This window comes from Podarcis pityusensis (assembly GCF_964106645.2).
Source record: "Podarcis pityusensis genome assembly, chromosome: 1".
Taxonomy (NCBI): Eukaryota; Metazoa; Chordata; class Lepidosauria; order Squamata; family Lacertidae; genus Podarcis; species Podarcis pityusensis.
In genome coordinates, this window is record NC_138028.1 from 93,190,310 (window position 1) to 93,204,459 (window position 14,150).

Sequence of the window (14,150 nt, forward strand, 5' to 3'; positions counted from 1 at the left end):
ATATTTTGTTTTTGTAAAATTGTAAAAATAAAATCAATAATAGTAGTTAGAATCTGCAAGTTTTTACTGGTAAATTGATTAATTAAAACCTTTAAGCAGAAAAATACCTCCCTTCCATTGGCTCTGCCCAGAGGGAAGAAATCTCCCTTCCTCCTAGAATTCCTTCCTTCTTCTATAACTCCATGAACTCTATAAAGAACAGCCTATTGGAATGTGAGTAATATTTCTACATGTGCCTTGATTCTCTTCAATAAATCTATGTATGAGAGGTTTGTGGAGTTCTGTTGAAAACTAGCATGATTGAGAGAGGTCTCAGGACAGAATAGGTAACATTAATTGCATGCTGTTTCACATTCTTTTTAGTATCTCAGTCAGCCTTTTGTGTTAAAGTTTTGGCCTTTGAGTAATATACAGATTTTGTGTGTGTTGCTATTTAACTAAAACAAATATTGTTTATTTGGTTAGCAGCCTTAATTGCAGTATATTTACTGCAAATGAAAAATGTTGATATACAAATATAATACTGATAGATAAACATAATATCTAAACCTTCCTATAATTTCCACACAAATTTCCAATACAACAATAAATTTTGTAATGTGTGAAGCAATCCTATGGGAAAATTGCATCATGTCTAACCTTATACAGTGGTTCCTCAGGTTACATATGCTTCAGGTTACATACGCTCATACGCTTCAGGTTACAGACTCCGCTAACCCAGAAATAATTGCTTCAGGCTAAGAACTTTGCTTCAGGATGAGAACAGAAATTGTGCTCCGGCGGCGCAGCAGCAGCAGGAGGCCCCATTAGCTAAAGTGGTGCTTCAGGTTAAGAACAGTTTCAGGTTAAGTACAGACCTCCAGAACAAATTAAGTACTTAACCCGAGGTACCACTGTAGAAGCATGGAATTGTTGAGTTAGAAGGTACTCTGAGAGTCATCTAGTCCAACCCCCTGCAATTAGGAATGTCAACTAAAGCATCCAGGACTTCTGTTCATTAAAATTATTGTGATTATAAAAGTTGCTTCTATGGGATTTTTTTCTAGCATAAATAGATATTTTTAGTGTCCCTTATGGAGTTTCATATGAACTACCTCACCTACTGATGAAGGAGACGTGTCTGGACAGAAGAGGGTCCAGAAAATAACTTACTACACTTGCTTGACAAATGGGAAATATTATTAGTAAGTAGGATTTATGAAAATTAGGTGATGTGTAATCAAGAGCAACGATCATAGAAAGTTGAGAACCATGTTGCAATAAAAGTTCTGGGTATAAGATTAAACAAATGAGCAAATGGTAGCATGCTTTGTGGTATTTCTTTATTGAGAAATTGTGAGTAACTACAGCTGTAGTGTTCTCATATCTTGCAACTCTTTTGGTTTAAGAAATCATTGGCATATTTTTAATTATGGTATACAAAAAATACACCCCATTGTTTTCTTAACACATTGAAAATGTGACAAAACGCTCTGTATGCACTAAATAATACTAAAAACCTTATAAGAATGTGTGGCAAACTGGCAATTATTGTGTTTACTATAATAAAAGTTCTTTATCCATTCAAAAAGAAGACACGATGGTAACCTCCTCCTAGCAAGAAACAGCAAAAGCAGTTATAAAAACTCACAGCAATAGTGAGTGAGCCTCATATATAGAATGTTGCATTCCAACAGGCAGATGAGCAAATAATATAGAACACATAACATTAGGCAATATCAAACAATCAAAAGATGATACCGTATACATCTGTATTAAAGTACACTTAATTTCTCCCCTCTCCCTTAGTAAGCTAAAGTAAGCTTCATTGTATACTTTTTTTAAGAAAAAAAGAAGTCACTGTTACACTTAAAATGTTTGCATCTTACAAATAAAGTGAGGGAGGGAAAAGCCACACAACTGGAATGATGTGCTTACAGTGGGCATATTGATTAAATGTAACTTTTCATGGCCTCTGGACTGCAACTAACTGTGAAAGAAAAGCAATGTCAGTAAATCTAAATGTGTTAATCAGTTTGAGGAAGAATCACATTTTATTATTGATTGTGCTGATTTTCAATTTTAAGTCATTAGCCTCACAGATACTGCTAAAACATGGCTTTGGAAGTTGGTTTCAAACCAGAGTTGCACCACACAGGCACACGATCATTGACTTTACACAACATATTGCTTTGCAGCAGCATATGTCTTTTCAGTTCAATAAGCGAAGTACTGTATTTATCTTGGTTGCCCACACGGTAATCTGCCACCATGTAAGGTAACCTAGGACTGCTTTTGGTTACCATTTCTGTTTGGCAGCTGTGGGGAGAAAGCCAGTCAATTACTATATAACCTACAGGTAAGGCAGTCAAGAGAAGCTGTCACACCAATGCTTACACAACATTTTGGATAGTTTGTGGTTGAGTACCAAATCTTGAGTGTACCAGCTGTTATGGTTGGAAATTGCCATAAACCAGCTTATTCTTGCTTTTACTAATGTCATGGTAACAACTGGCACGTCTGGAGAAAGAGTAACTGAGGAGAAGATCTACTGCTCAACTGGCAACAACAAATTAATGGGGAAATGTTCATTTAGTGTTCAGAGGAGGAAAACTACACTACATTTAAGCTGAAATGCTTAGATTTAAGCTTAATTCATTCTCTTCCAATGATATTGCATAAATTTAGTTATTCTGAATTACAGTTATGAATGATAATGTTCAGAGGAAGAACTAAAGAAGATACAGAAATTGAAATGCTGCTGTGGTGGAGTCTTCACTTATAAATATGCTGCAAACATTCTACGGGATGATGGCAAATAACTGTGTTGTGTATATGCTTGACAAGTTATTCTGTGCAGCTCTCATTCTTTTAGTGGCCCTTTGCAGGTAAGCCTTCTGCTAGATTGTGCTCAGTGTTCTCAAAATACATTCATATAAGATCCACTGATGCTAGGAGACTTACGTGCAGACATGATTGGGAGGATTGGCTCTGAAGTATTCCAAGTTCTCCATAGCTGTCGTATTGGTTGATGGAACAATTAGCGCAATTGTTCAGTCCCCCTCTCCTGATCAGCATGTTCAACAAATAAATTGTGGACTCTGGTTAAAATTGCAGATTAGCATTTCATATGGTGTTGTTCACATTGATTGCTTGGGCAATGCAACTGATGCCTTAACTTAAACTAAACTGAAGCTTGCGAATTCAAGTTAATGCCCATAAATAAAACAAACATGTTATCAGCTGACTGTGCTGAAAAAACAGGAAAAAATGACCTAATGTTACACTGTGTAAGCCTTAAAAACAGTCTTTTACTGGATAATTTTCCGTATCTCTACCCCATCCTGATTTCATTCTTCTTCCTCCTCCTCTTCTTCTTCCCCTTCTTTCCCCATTGTTTCCACAATGAGTTCTGCAGTACAAGTTATTTCTCCAAGACTGTTAACTGCCTTGCAGGTATATTTGGCATCATCGTCCCCACAGACTTCAGAAATAGTCAAAGAGCAATTGCCATCCTCATCATAGTCTATCTGGAAGTGCCTGGACTCCTTGATAGATTGGTCATCTTTGTACCAAATCACCTCTGGATCAGGGTAACCTGTAAGAACAGCAGGTGCAACAAGTCAAGCAACTTAAAACTATTTTTGCATGCTTATCCTTAAAAGACTGGTTCATGTTAAGGGGCTGATACACTGTAATATTGGGAAGGGATATGTGTGCACATGTGCATCTGTTAACATAATTTTGGTTGACACTAGGAACTGTTGCTTCTACTCATGTTGCTCAACGGCCCATCCTGCCTCGGCTGTTCACCTACCTGGCTGTCTGCTTGCTCTCTGCACTTTCTCAGCCAGGCTACCTGCTCAGACCGTAGGCTTCCCTTGCGCTGTTTTGTACACATGTGAGCAAGCAAGAGGGTAGGCAGTTTATGGCAGTGACAGCAACAATTATGGCAGGGGTAACTTGGAAATGCCTGCCTGGGCTACCTGCCTGCCCATTCGCTCCAACCTGCTGTTGGTATCCTGCAGCTTGCGCCTACTGGCAGTCACTCAAACTGCAGCACAACACACACACATATATATTACAATAAGACGTGCCAAAGTGGCAGCTAGTTCTCTTTGCCTAGTCCATGTCTATGTTTATACTCACATATTGCAAATCACTTGGAGATAACAGTGAATTTGGAACATACACGTCTAGCTGAATGTGTAAAGATCGAGTGTAAAGATTGAGTCTCACTTCACATGACAATCTCTTAAAACAATCAGCATGGAACAACATAGGATTATGTATTATGTCTCTGCACTTTGAAGCCATTTTTAGACACTCAACAACTTGAGCATGACCAATCACAGCACATTCTGTGAAGGAGCTTGCCTTCTTTTCCAGAACAGCTTTTCATTGCGGCTGCTGAGTGTGCTAGAAGGAAGACCACTCCCTTCTGCAAGGACCTGGCCTAGGGGGCAGGGCCCAGACTCACCATGAACAGCTAAAAGAGACTCCTGGGAGGCCAGAAGGATATTGCTAGAACAACTGGCAAAAATGGTTTAGAACGGTTTTAATTTTGGTTCCACTGTTTTGTTTTTGTTGGGTTGGGGTTGGTTAAATATTTAGTTGGGGTTGGCACTTATTTTAATTTGGGTATAAATGTAAACGGATTTTTTTAATGTTTATGTTTCTATAGATTTATTGGTTATAGTCTGTATAAGATACTTTGTTTTTTAATGTTTGATGTTTTATTACGCTTTTATATATTCTATAAGTTGCTCAGAGTGGCTGGGGAAACCCAGCCAGATGGGCAGGATAGAAATAATGATGATGATGATAATAATAATAATAATAATAATAATAATAATAATAATTCCAATTGAAACTCTCTCAAATACACAGCCTGTGTCCTCTGTCTCTGGTTAGCTGGGCATAACTGTTTATTAATACGTGATTCCATTTAGTGGAGCATCCAGATGTACCTGAAGAGTAAAATAAAGTGGCTTATGGGTAGATAAAATACTAGTGTGAAAAACACTGATGAAGCAACACAGAGATAGATGGTATGTTGATAGCAGAAAATAGTAATCCAAATTTATGATGAGTACCTTCAATTTTGCAGTCAAACCTAGCAGCACTGCCTTCCACAACTTCTATATCTTGAATTGTTTTAGAGAAATATGGCTTCACATGGGACCTTTCTTCATCAACTGCTTCCAGGAGAGCACTAGCAGCTTCATCTAGACAAAGTAAACAAAGATCCATTAAACCTATATAGAAGTTTCTCTGGCGAAGGATCTTTGTTTTAGTGGCCTAATCATCACCATCAAAGTCTTCCTTTACTTTCAGCAACAGTGCAGAAGTTCATGGAAGTCTGCTTTGTGTGCACATCATGATAGTCTTTAATGGTGGAGCTATTTTTCAGTAGCATAAGGTCATAATTTCATTTGAGCAGCATTCTCACAGTTCAATCATAAACAAATTTACATGGAAAAAAGTGTGAGCTCCTTGGGACACTTCCCAGTAAATATTACTCCGTGCTTGTGCAAACAAAAATATTTTATTAGCATTAATGATGATCCATCATAGCAACTATTCTGTTAGCTGTGTAGTGATATCATGATGTCATATGGGGGATATCTTAGCTTATGGCCTTTCAAGGGCAGTCACAGAATGGATCACTACACACTCATCCTTCTCCAACCTGATGATCTTCATATGTTTTGAACTACAACTCTAATCATCCTTGATCACTGGCTATGCTGGCTGTGGCTTAAGGTAATTGCAATTTAAAACATGTACATCACATCACATTGTAAGTTGTTGAAACTATTTCAATAAGTGTTTTCAGAACACTGATATTAATAATAAGACTGCTGTTTAAGATTGTTTATTGTTGTTTATATGCCACATTACTTTTCTTTTTTACATAAAGGAAGCATATGAGAGTTATTTTTAAAGGGCTCAATATCAATCTATATGTTCATTTATGAATTGCTTCCAATAAAACTACTTGAAGCAATTTATCAATAAAAACAAAAACAAACAATTTCATATATAAATTCCCAATCCAGATACAGACAGGGATAAAAAATTCCAATTAAAAGTTTGTTGAAAAAGGAAGGTCTTCAACAGGCACCACAAAGACAATAAAGCCAGTGTGTCGGATACGTATATGTGTCCCATCTGTACAGCATCTTGTCATGGCTGTAGCAGTCTACTGATGATCTTCCCAGGTTACACTGAGATCTTAAATACCAATACAGTGGTACCTCGGGTTAAGTACTTAATTTGTTCTGGAGGTCTGTACTTAACCTGAAACTGTTCTTAACCTGAAGCACCACTTTAGCTAATGGGGCCTCCTGCTGCTGCCGCGCTACAGGAGAACAATTTCTGTTCTCATCCTGAAGCAAAGTTCTTAACCTGAAGCAATATTTCTGGGTTAGCGGTGTCTGTAACCTGAAGCGTATGTAACCTGAGGTACCACTGTAAAGCAACCTCCAGGAACATGTCCTGGTAATTTTTCATTATTCAGGAGGATCTGCATGGCAATTGTGCTGAACATACAGTACTGTATATGGTAACAAAAGTTGGGCTCTATCCCAACTCTCTGCCGAGTGGTAGCAAGATTCCAGGAGGTTCCAGGCTCACCCAGGGTTTGTGTTTCATTGAGAATCAAGATTCACCAGAGACTGTTGTAGCTTTAAGAAATATGATTTATTCTCATATTTACACCTGAGTTTAGATGGAGTCCAGATCTTACAGCCTGGTCATCTCCAAGAGGGGCTTGTTTCCCATAGCAGTGCAGCACTTGAGTCCAAGGCACCTGTCCTAATTATTCTGTTCATAAAAACTAAGCCTCCTTTAATCATTTGCCTTCTAATGCTCTTTTGATGCTTTGAAGTACGTAGTAATGCTTATTCCCTCCCCTCTAACAAAGCAGTTCACCTGGCTTCATCAACACTTGTTTACTGGTTAGGATTAAAGTAAGTCCTTCATGTACTATTTGCTGTTGCTCATTTCGTTTCACACAGATCTTGATTATTTTCTCAATGTCCCACACACAGTCTTTACACAAACACTAATTTAAAGACTTCAAACTTACATAAACTTCGTTCTTACACACATTCATAATTAGTGTTGTAATATATTCCGGTTACTAATTACAAGTTCTACTTAAATTATAAGCAAAACATCAAACAATATCACATGCAATATTGGGCCCGAGGGCTGTACATACTGTTTACTATGGATTTAAAATATCTGCTCAAATCTTGGAAGTCATATAGGACACATAAGTATGTGTTCAGACCACATCAACATTTTCGTACCTTCAGCTTCTGTCTTTTCTGCATTAACAGGACTTGTTGGTGAGCTTGAAGATGACTTCCTCCCACTCAGGCCAGATATCATTGCCATAGATGATAGTCTTCCTATTGCACGAACCGCATTCCCTGTTTTCTGAAATTTAACCCAGAAATGCTTAGTGAATCCATTCTTGTGATTACTGATCCCCAAATGTTTATAAACTACATAGTGAAGAAACCACACAATTGTGTCAGGCCATTTGATGAGTATCAGGAGACAAAGATACCTAGCAAAGATTTCCACAGCCAGTATTGGGCAGCTTGCTGAGTCAGGAAGCCAGAGCATTACTGAAGCAGCTGGAAAGTTTCCATTTAAGGAACGAGAACAGAAGGAGAAATAGAAATGAACAGGTATGGAGTCAACAGAAAAACCTCATAGAAAAACTTTTCACCCACATTTCTGAAGGGTATGAACATCGATCCCCACCTTCCCTGTCTTCTTTGCTGCTATTTCCAATAAAAGCATTGAGCAGTTTTCAGTCTTTTTCAATTGCCCCAAAATGAGGACTCAGAGAGAATTTTCCTATTATTATCTCAGGAGACGTTTCCCACAAGCTCTGTACAGGATATGCATTTGAACTCAGTGATTATGTGCTTTGCAGGACATGGGTTAGGAAAAGGGTAACTGAAAATCTACCTCTCCCATCTTCCAACATGTTTCCTGCAAAATATGTATGTTCTTCATAACAAAAGGCCCTTTATTCCCACATCGTTCCCCACATCACGAACTTTAGAAATGGAAGGTATGGGGGACCTGCAGCCCACTTTTCTCTCCACTATATTACCTGCCATTTTCTTCTAGCCATGTACTTTTTCATTCTATCTTTTGATAGTTTTTTGGCTTCCATGGTTTTGGTGTCCTTTTGCAGCCAAGGATGCTGAAGGCATTGGGAGCAATCTAACCGGTCCCTGTTAGAGAAAACAAAGTCAGGGTTGCAATGAACTTGCTATTGTATTAACATACAATTGAGCTCTCTATATTTTTTCCATGAACAGCGTGGATCATTCGATTATCTCCTATAAGTAGTTGCCTCTGAGTCCAAGCCCCTCCCCGCGAAAAAGGGTGTCTCGCTGGCTGCGGAGAGGAGGACAACGAAGAGGAGTGGCCGCCACCACAGTGCAAATGTGTGACATCACTTGCGCATGCCTGCATGTGGTGGATATGACATCAAACGCACCATGTACAATGTCGCGTCCATTTTTGGAGAAGCCCGCATTACGGTGGCAGGCACCCACAATCCTGAGGGCGAGATAGTGCCTCTGTTAGGCATACCTTCATTGATGAGAAAACAATCTTCCCTTAAATTAGCTTGGGTTGTTTGTTACTCATGTGAGTGCCTGATTGATTGCTCACTCTTTCCTACCCTAGCTTGATCAGTCCTTGACCCAGGAGTCAAATCCCTGGATGAAGGAATTATTCTTGCTCAGCTGTGTGACTCTGTACTTTTAGAACAAACTGGAACTCATTGTTCATGGACACAGCGTACTACCAGGTGTATCATCCTTTCAACACCCTTCTCTGTTGAGACTGACACATACTGTCAAGAGGATGAAGGCACACTTATCCAGAAGTACCAATTGCAGAAACATTTGGCATAAAAATCACATTTAACCTATGGATACCTGTAGGCTAGGGATGCGGGTAGCGCTGTGGGTTAAACCACAGAGCCTAGGACTTGCTGATCAGAAGGTCGGTGGTTCGAATCCCCATGACAGGTGAGCTCCCGTTGCTCGGTCCCTGCTCCTGCCAACCTAGCAGTTCGAAAGCACATCAAAGTGCAAGTAGATAAATAGGTACCGCCCTGGCGGGAAGGTAAACGGCGTTTCCGTGCTCTGCTCTGGTTTGCCAGAAGCGGCTTAGTCATGCTGGCCACATGACCCGGAAGCTGTACGCCGGCTCCCTTGGCCAATAAAGCGAGATGAGCGCCGCAACCCCAGAGTCAGCCACGACTGGACCTAATGGTCAGGGGTCCCTTTACCTTTTTACCTGTAGGCTAGATTGTTTGTGGGGGAAAACTACCAACAGCATATAGCACTCTGCTTGCGAAATTCACACTGGCTGCCAATCTGCCACTGGGTACCTGCATATAAGGCCCCATACAGCTCAGAGCCAGGTTACTTGAGAGACCTTATACACATAGCAGATAGCAGGAGAGTTTCTCCTGAAAGTTCCAAAGATCACAGAAGCCCACACTGAAGTCACTCAGAGCAGGGCTTTTAGTGTGGATGCCCCTTCTGTGGAATAGCATACCTGGTGAGATAAGACAGGCGCTCACTATCTGCACTTTCCAGAAACAGCTGAAAACGTTTGTTCCACAGGCTTTCCCAATGGCATTTACCATGAGTATGGTTTTAGTCTTTAAATGTATTTGATAGTCTATTGTGTTTGCAACTCATGTTTTTAATCACCTTTAGTGTAAATTGCTGTGAGATGGTTGTTTAGAAGGCAATTAATAAATCAATAAAAGAAAGAAAGAAAGAAAGAAAGAGAGAGAGAAAGATACTCCCATCACACACTGGGATCAGCATTTTCTTGCCGGAGTGGGCACATTCATCTAACAGTATAAGGAGTAAGTTGCACTAAAACCATCAAGAATAACTTAGGTATCATTCACACATGACCTAATGGTTGCCTTAAAATAGTATGCACATAAACAGTACGCTTATTGAAATAGAAATTCTGATGAATTAGCAACATGAATAGATGTATTCAATTACACAAACATACATGTTCTTCTTTAGTGACAGAGCAGCAGTGCTCATTATATTGCATATAACACACTCCTTCGGATAAACTTGATTATCTCTGTAAACTTTATATGCTAGTAAATTGGCAACATGGATTATTACTATTTATAGGAGATTATTTAAAGCCACTGTAACTTTATATTTTAAAATGTGGTTTCACAGTAGCCATTCATATATACTTTTGCAGAATTTGGGGCTTGAATTTGTTTAAATATGAAAATGGCATACAGTACCTCTCCCAAAAGCATATATAGTACATATTTTGCCTATTGGATTACTAGTATATCAACTTTGGCACGGATAAAGAGAAAAGACTAGACAAGCACTCAAGTGTAGCTCTTCCACAAATTTTGTCAACATTGATTCAATGATGGTTCTTCAGCATAGGAACATACAGATAGCAGAACTGTTATAATATTGAGGCTTCTATGCAATTATCCCCACAAGTTCATGAGAGGCAATCATGTCAACAAAGCAACATGAAAGGAATTGCACATAAGGTATCTTTACTTCATATCTTTCTTTAGAAGGCTGCTGATAAAATCCTTGGCATCATCTGAGATCTCATCAAAAGCTTCGTCATCAAAATCCCAGGTGGCTGAGGTAACATTGGCTAAAGTTTCATTGTCATTGTCTCCCATGAAAGGGGAAAGTCCACTGACCCTGAGGTTTAAAAGAACAAGAGCATTTCAAAATTATCGAAGTTTTGAGTTTAAAACCCTATGAGGAACACACATATTTATTATCTGCAAATCTATACATCCAACAGTTGTATGTACACAAAGGTAAACACAATGCTTCCAAAATCTCCCTGTAGGCAAGCTGCAGGAAAAACATCATAATGTGATGTGTCCCCTGCTAGTCAGTGTTGGGTTTGAAATCTGTCAACTGCTGAACAAAAATAATAATTCTATTTTTCACCCACTAGAGGGAACCAAAAAACTATGATGGTCTCTTTTTTTAGTTGTGGATGTTTTCCCTCAACAGAAAGTACTTACTAAGAGCATACACAAAAGCAATGTACGTCATTACTAGCGATGAAGGGGGAATTTATTTGCTCCAGACCAACTCAATTCAACATTCCCAAATTTGCTTAAAACTATCAGTTGGATTATGTGCTTCTTCATATTTAGTACTATGGTTTTGGCCCCCAAAGCTTTTCAACAAAAACATGTATTGTACAGTTGTGTCAGAATTTTAGGGGGAAATTCATTGAACTGCATTGAGCAATGTGTATTTTACAATAAATGCATACAACTTACATGTGGATTTTTCATGCTTTTTATATATGAAGTCTGCAAAGAATGGAACAGAATGGGCCTATGATTGAGCACCAGCAAAACTGACACAGAAAAAAGGTAAAGGTAAAGAAGCCCTGGACGGTTAAGTCCAGTCAAAGGCGACTATGCGGTGTGGTGCTCATCTCACTTTTCAGGCTGAGGGAGCCGGCATTTGTCCACAGACAGCTTTCTGGGTCATGTGGCCAGCATGACTAAACTTCTTCTGGCACACGGGGGACCGTGATGAGTGCCAGAGTGAATGGAGTACATTAAGTGCATTAAGGTAGCCAATCCATCATGAGACATTCCTGTGGCAAGCCAACGCATATTCTGAGGATTAGTGTTCATCCACGATCAAAGCACATCAATGCTGATTCTGTCTTGTGATGATACAAACCTGACTGTCAACATTTAAGGTGGTTTCAAATGCTGTGGTGTGTTATGTGGGTCTCAGGAAATATGAAATCCAAAACTGGTTTAAAAATACTTCCAGGAAAAGCAAGTATTTATTTCTCTAATTGGGAAGTGGAAGAACAGGAAGTGCATGAGGGGAGATTGCTGGAACTTTTAATGAAGTTTATCCCTAAAACATTTTCATCTTTATCACAGATCTTCATGCCCCAGTGCTCTGATCTCAGCTTTAAATAATAGCCATGTAAAGCAATAATGGAACAAAACTTTGACAAATTATGGAAACAATTTCCTTTCTGCAGTACTGAAGTCAGAGTGACAAAGATGAGCTGTGTCTGCTTCGGAGAAATTATTTGGGGTTGAAGCTATACAGTTACTATTACAACTAACACTGAGATGTTTACTGGAAAGATTTTTTCCAGCTACTTAGATCAGGCATCTTCTTGGCAACGTAACCTTAGGCATAGTTAAGTTTCTAGAAGCATCCAGGGCCAGAACAAAGCTGTGTTTCCCTTTCAAAAATACTACGGTAAATCTGAATAAGCTACTCTAGCATTAGGATTGCAGCAACCCCAAAAAGATGTTTTTCACTGCAGCTGGCTGTTAACCAGAAGGTGGGAGGTTCAAGCCTACCCAGGGACAGCTGTGGACAGGATTCCTGCATTGCAGGGGGCTGGATTAGATGACTCTTGGGGTCCCTTCCAATTCTACAATTCCATGATTCACTGCCCTAACATTGGCTCTGTAGGTAAGCAGGAAACCAAGAGAGTGTGCATGGCAAGCCCAAGACATTTTGCTGCCTGACACAATGGTCTCTTGATGTTTGTTTTTAATTTATTTTTGCTTTTAACTGGTTTTTAACCTTTTATGACTTTCTCCTTTGGTTTTATGTTTTTATATTGTTGTAAAAATTACTGTGATATATTTTTACAATGCAGTGGTAAGATGAATCAAGAAAAGTACTTGTCTAAATGACACTGGACAAAGTAATTTGGCTATTGGATTGCTAGGGATTTTTATTACTTTATTCTTTTATTATTACTATACAATATTTTTACAAAAATCTCACAGTGGTCAATTGCAGCTACTGGTAGCTGAATTCCAGGAAGCAACTGTGAAATTTGTTAATGAATATATCTGTGGAATAAGTTGAAAAACCATTAGCATAATTAAGAGAATATATAACATTCCCATAACGTAGCTAGAGTATTAACACACCAATAGGTGACTCTGAAGAAAGAGCAAGGGTGGGTTGGGGAAAATACTCTAGAATCAAATAACCCTACTGGAAATGTCTGGCTCTGTTGCAGCATATAGGCATGGGAATGCAGGTAACAAACATAGGAGATAAGTATCAGTGAGACTGAGAAATGGTCAAGATTTGGCCCAGCAGCAAGTACTCACAAGATGTAGCAGATGACTCCTATGCTCCACATGTCTGTAGCATACCCAATAGGCTCATAGTTTATCACTTCTGGAGCCACAAACTCTGGTGTCCCAAAGAGGACTTTAAGAGAACCTGCACTTTCTGTGAAATAGGGAAAAAATGTTATACATATATATAGCATGGAAAAAAACTATACCTCCTATCTTCCAAAATGAGAAATACTTTCAGACTTGAACATGCCCTGTATCAGTCCAAGCAGCTGTTTGTGATCAAAGCAGCGTTTACCCTCCTTCCAATAATGTTTGGAGGGAAATTAGGTGGAGAGACTGCAACTTGTCCAAGGCAACCCAGTGAGCTAGAAGGCCAAGCTGGGATATGAACTTGATTGCCCATGTCCAAACTCAATACACTGGGCTCTAACACCATTTTGCTCATCAATACTTTTAGGTGGGGAATGGGATAAACTGTTTTTCTAAAGAGGCAGTGGAGTTAAAACTCACGATTCCTACTATACAAATAATTTCCAATCCACTGAGGTGGAAAGTGAATGGACATAGCTGCTAATACAGGACTATGTGGTAGTGGTGCACGTAGGGCCTCATGTGTTTTTCTTGAGTAAAGTCAGAACAAGATAGCCTCAAATGCGGCCGTCATACCAAAAAATATTCCAGTTTCTAATAATGCTAAGAAGAACATTACTGGATTAGGCCAAATATTCATCTGGACCATCATCTTGCTTCTCAAAATAACTAATCTGTGAACTGCCCTGAGATTTGCAGGTATAGGATAGTATACAAATTTAACAAATAATAAAAAATAATAATAACCAGGAGAATTCCTCAAGCAGGAGGTATTCTGCTTCAGAATTCTGTGGACAGTGAAACAAAAACTGACACTTATTTATGCTGAACTGTTTTATTATGAGGGCTAGTGTCCCACATTTTTTGCCCAGGACTTGATTGGCAATGTAAATTGGCTGGTGACCAAGAC

General features: G+C 39.1%; 1 protein-coding gene across 9 annotated transcripts in view; it reads right to left on the reverse strand.

The window, feature by feature from the left end:
• Positions 1–1,305: 1,305 nt before the first annotated feature.
• MYLK (myosin light chain kinase) overlaps positions 1,306–14,150 on the reverse strand; it is a 179,492-nt gene continuing 166,647 nt past the window's right edge. For all 9 annotated transcript variants that reach the window (XM_081005126.1, XM_081005127.1, XM_081005124.1 and 6 more), the window contains 6 exons: positions 13,178–13,301; positions 10,593–10,745; positions 8,120–8,243; positions 7,299–7,428; positions 5,076–5,207; positions 1,306–3,577 (listed from right to left, as the gene is read on the reverse strand). In XM_081005126.1, the coding sequence (XP_080861252.1) occupies positions 3,330–3,577; positions 5,076–5,207; positions 7,299–7,428; positions 8,120–8,243; positions 10,593–10,745; positions 13,178–13,301 (911 nt within the window). In that variant the 3' untranslated portion in view covers positions 1,306–3,329. The remainder of the gene's footprint in view (positions 3,578–5,075; positions 5,208–7,298; positions 7,429–8,119; positions 8,244–10,592; positions 10,746–13,177; positions 13,302–14,150) is intronic.